The sequence below is a fragment of the Notolepis coatsorum genome, assembly GCF_963971535.1.
Source record: "Notolepis coatsorum genome assembly, chromosome: 17".
Lineage (NCBI taxonomy): Eukaryota > Metazoa > Chordata > Actinopteri > Aulopiformes > Paralepididae > Notolepis > Notolepis coatsorum.
Genome location: NC_140181.1, coordinates 103,400,307 through 103,404,912, shown reverse-complemented (window position 1 = coordinate 103,404,912; position 4,606 = coordinate 103,400,307). Strand labels below are relative to the sequence as shown.

At 48.6% G+C, this 4,606-nt stretch overlaps 1 protein-coding gene across 1 annotated transcript; it reads right to left on the bottom strand.

Moving 5' to 3' along the window:
* Positions 1–406: 406 nt before the first annotated feature.
* On the bottom strand, positions 407–1,671 carry LOC311243804 (putative G-protein coupled receptor 173; the record flags this gene model as incomplete). The annotated part of the gene is made up of 1 exon (XM_084333156.1): positions 407–1,671. The coding sequence occupies one exon, from the start codon at positions 1,669–1,671 to the stop codon at positions 460–462; it is 1,212 nt and encodes a 403-aa protein (XP_084189282.1). The 3' UTR covers positions 407–459.
* Between the last annotated feature and the right edge of the window lie 2,935 nt (positions 1,672–4,606).

Genomic DNA, 4,606 nt, shown 5'->3' with positions numbered 1-4,606 from the left:
TTCAACCCTCTTTGTGTGTTTCGTCTCGTGTCCAAATGTGACACAAAAGCGAATTCTCTCTCCAGGGTGTTTCCCCTCTGAACTAAGGCAACGTCATTTTTAAAATGTCATCATACTGACTTGGTATATGGTAATTGTTGTGATCTTTTCGTACATATTATTATTCATGAGCAGAAACACAATCCATGAAAGTGTTGCCAGGGGCTGTTGTTGTCTATTGCCCCCCCCCCGTCCAAAAAACCTTTATGACTTGTCATAAAGACCAGCATCAGCATTCATTTTAAAATATCAACATTCTTAACTTAATGGGCACTGTGTGCCTGCATTCCTTGTCAAACTTAACATGTTTGACATTGACTCTTAAACAAAGGTGCATTACGCTACTTTCTAAAATGTCCCTCATGAAACACTCCCCTCGTGAGGATGAATCAGTAACACTGCAGGTCCCCCAGGGTCCCGTCACATGATGCAGTAGGCCTCGTCCTGGGGCAGCTGCTGTTTAGTCCTCCAGGAGGTGGGGAGATGGGCCCTCAGCACTTTCCTCAGGTCCTCGTTGAGGAGGAGACAGAAGATGGGGTTGACTCCGGCCTGGGCGAAGCTCATCCACACCGTGACGGAGAGGTACCGGTGAGGGATGGCGCAGGACTTGACGAACACCCTCCAGAAGCACGCCACTATGTAGGGCGCCCAGAGCACCAGGAAGAGCAGGGTGACGGTGTAGAACATCCTGCCCAGCCTCCTCTCCGACCGGACCTCCTCCATGCCCAGCAGCCGCCGGTGTTGGTTGTGTAGGTTCTGCCGGATGCCCAGCAGAGTGGGCGGCATCGGGCCGCGGCCGAACCCCGCGATCCAGTTGGCCGCCGCTTGACCGGTGGCCCCGGGGCCGTGGAAGGTCCAGTTCTGGCTGATGGCCGGGACCAACTGGACGGGTTTCATCTTGCGGTGCCTGTATTCGAACAGCAGCAGCTTGGCGTAGAAGCCGTGCGTGGCCAGCACCACCACGGCCAGCATCAGCATGAAGCCCAGCGTGTCGTTGGTCTTCAGGTAGCGGTGTTCGAAGATGCACTGGTCCTCGTCGCGAATGAACTTGTACGTCCCCACGTCGAAGACGGGCGGGAAGGCCATGGCGACGGCCAGGGTCCACACCATGCAGACGACGGCGGCGCACGTCCAGATGGTCATGCGCTTGGCGTAGAACCGGTGGTGGGCGATGGCCAGGTAGCGGGTGACGGCGACGCAGAAGAGCATGAAGGCGGCGTGGAAACAAAACAGCACGGCCATGAAAGCCACCACCTTGCAGCTCAAGGCGCTGTAGGTCCAGGCCGAGCTGTGGTGGACCGACACCAGGACGAAGGGGAAGCAGGCGGCGGAGCGGACCGTGTCGGCCAGGCAGAGGTCCAGGAGGAAGAAGTACGGAGCTTTGTGGAGGGACCGGTCTCGGAGGACCAGCATGGAGACCAGGAGGTTGCCCGCCAGGCTGACGCAGATGATCAGGCCCAAGAAGACCAGCTTAAAGTAGGCAGATACATCTGAGGCCGTGATCCCACCCCCACCGCCGCTGCTGCTGCTACTGCTGCTGCTGCTGCTGCCCCCTCGCGACACGCCACTCTGTGAGGCCAACACCGCCAGCAGACTACCAGGGCCATCGATGGCGAAGCTCTGGTTAGACATTTCTACCAGTCCTCTCTCAACACCCCGCCGGTCCTTCTAACCAGCCGTCGTCGTCGTCTCCCCACGCGTTCCGTTGTGGCTCTCTTCCTTACAGGGCGGGGCGGCGAGGATCTACTCTACACGACAGACTCATCCTCTTCCACTCGGTCCGGAACCATCACCACCTGTAAACGTAGAGAGAGAGACACAAGACATGAAGGCTCCTGCTCATTGCCACTGCGATGTAAACCAAGAGGCCTTACTGGCGTTCTTCCCAAACGGAAAACAATCCACAGGCAAATACAAAAACACAGGACGCTAAAAAGTGTGGCTTCCAAAGTGGTTCGTTGCGGGCAACACTGTGTGTGGAGATCTCTGCCTCCCTGTCTCTCTCTCTGTGATCACATCAGCGGCTCTACAGCATGCCAGCTCCTTGGCTCTCTCAGTAATTACCTTGCCCGTTGCTAAGATACAACGGCTCACATACTTTGTGCAAGTGTGGGTGTTTGAGTGAATGCATGGGGGTGTACAGGGGGGGGGGGTGGAGCAGACAAGAACACAACCACCACAAGGCAAAGATGGTCCAACACACAGTGACATTGTAAATGAGTAAAGAACCGATCACATTATGTGTGTGTGTGTGTTATGTCAGAATGATTAGCTTAATCTGCGTAGGTGTCGCAGCATAATAGTCCATTCATTTCAGTGAGAATATACAGTGCCATTTATGTAATCCAATTAGTTTTACAGTGACAGGAATTGTAATGTTAATTAACATAGCACTGTGTGTGTATATTTTTGGTAAGGAACCTCAATTGTCACCCTTGTCATCAGGCGAATCAATGAGATTACTGTCATTTCAAAGCAGTCTGAATAATACAGGACTTAATCTTAATAATATTTCAAGCTAAAGATTAGATGATAAGAGAGTAGTAACGTTGTAAGGTATATCAGTGAATGTAGTGCAGTGATTGGGTGGGTGCTATATATATATAGGCCATGACAAACTGATTGATTTGACGTGAATATAGGCCTGTATTCTTCACGAATAACAGACTTTTAGCTCATTGTCGAATGACAAATCGCCTGTTTTGACGGCTGGCATGTCAGCTACAGGCCTTAACCATGCAGCCTAAAGTGAAAAACAGACGAACAGGTGTCCATCCTATACTCTGTGTGCGTGAGGCTGCAAGAGAGAACCTACCGTTCATTTCTGGGTTTATTATTCGTATTATGGTCCAAATGTATCCGAGTCCCTTTGTTTCACAATTTGTTGAATTGAGAGGAAAATAAACACCATAAAGCCCCCTGCTCTAGATATGTTGTCAAGCTCAGACAACACTTGTTATGCAGAAATCGCATTGAGCAACCAAAAAAAACAAAAAACATCTTACATTATTTGCGATCGAATAATAATCAACAGTTGATCAAATAATCCAGGGTGAGGATTGAAGGGTTGAAGCACAGTTTAGGTAGACAAATAATCCACTGCCACCCTTTTGCTGTTTCAGGGAGAGGATGTGTTGGATTTGGAGCCATCATGTTATCATCCAAGAAAACAAATGTCCTTTTGCATCACGTCGACGATTGATTTGTCAGAAGACCTTACAGACGCAAAGAAGAAAACCCCATCTTGTTCTGTTCATAATATCCAAATGATGTCAGATTTTCAATGATTATAATCACCCACCCACAAACCGCGCAGATCCCCTCTCATTGCATGTCGTCTTTTTGGCATGCATGTGTATGCCACCAGAATAATTACTCCACATCCATAATAGCCTTGTTAAATGTCCCTTTTCATATTTGAGTCGAAAAGGCTTTATTTACCCTGCACAGAAATATACATGCAGTCTTTGTTTGGCTGCCCATATGGCGAAGGCAGCCGACAGTTTAATAATAGTCCATAATAAACGCCTCCATCACGACAAATACATTTGAACAAATCCAGCAATGACACTATTGCAATTCATATCGCAAACGACTTCAAAATCACCACGAAACTCGAAAATAATGTGCCCGGGTAACCGGGTTAAACGAATTATTTCTGAATAATCCCAATTATGGCTGCTGCTCGCAAGGAAGCAGTTCGCATATTGGCCGAATCCATCGGTTCTGTTCGGGGGAAGAGAGAGAGGGAGAGAGAGAGGGAGAGAGAGAGAGAGAGAGAGAGAGAGAGAGAGAGAGAGTGGGGGAGAGAGAGGGAGAGAGAGAGAGAGAGAGAGAGAGAGAGAGAGAGTGGGGGAGAGAGAGGGCGAGAGAGAGGGAGGGAGAAAGGGAGAGAATGAGAGGGAGAGAGAGAGAGAATGAGAGGGAGAAAGAGAGAGAATGAATGAAAACTTTATTTAACAGATTGCAGAATGGGTACAATACAGTACGGCTCAATACACACAATTGTTAATTAAGGGAATGCAGACCAGAGAAAGACATTTGTCTTGTTTACATCAGGGTCCCCCATTTTCATTTCATATTGACATTTAAGACTGTTGAAGTCAGAGGTTCTGTGTAGGATTGTTAGTAACTGTCTAACTGCATATATAACTGTTTCCACTAGAGGGCGCTTTAGGCGGAGCCACTCAGGAACATCACCAGGTGGCGAGTATAAATAGAGATGTCTCCTCCCACTCTTCCTCTTTCCCCCCAGCCTCTCAGTGAGAGGAGAACTGTAGAACTGCTGCTCATGCCATGTGAATAAATAAACCACGCCAGTTAAAGGCTAAAGATAGAAACCATGCCTCTTGACCACATTATTGTCGCCCCTATAGCCGGATTCTGTCAACAAAGACATACTCAACATACATGACATTTATGGCATAGGGACATATAGGTATTTAGTACTGATACATTTGTGACATATACGGTATTCAAATATACAGTACTCTTACTCATAGATCCTGACAGAGTATATACATATGATGGGGAGGGGACTGTACATTAGGAGGGGGTGGGTGGGAGA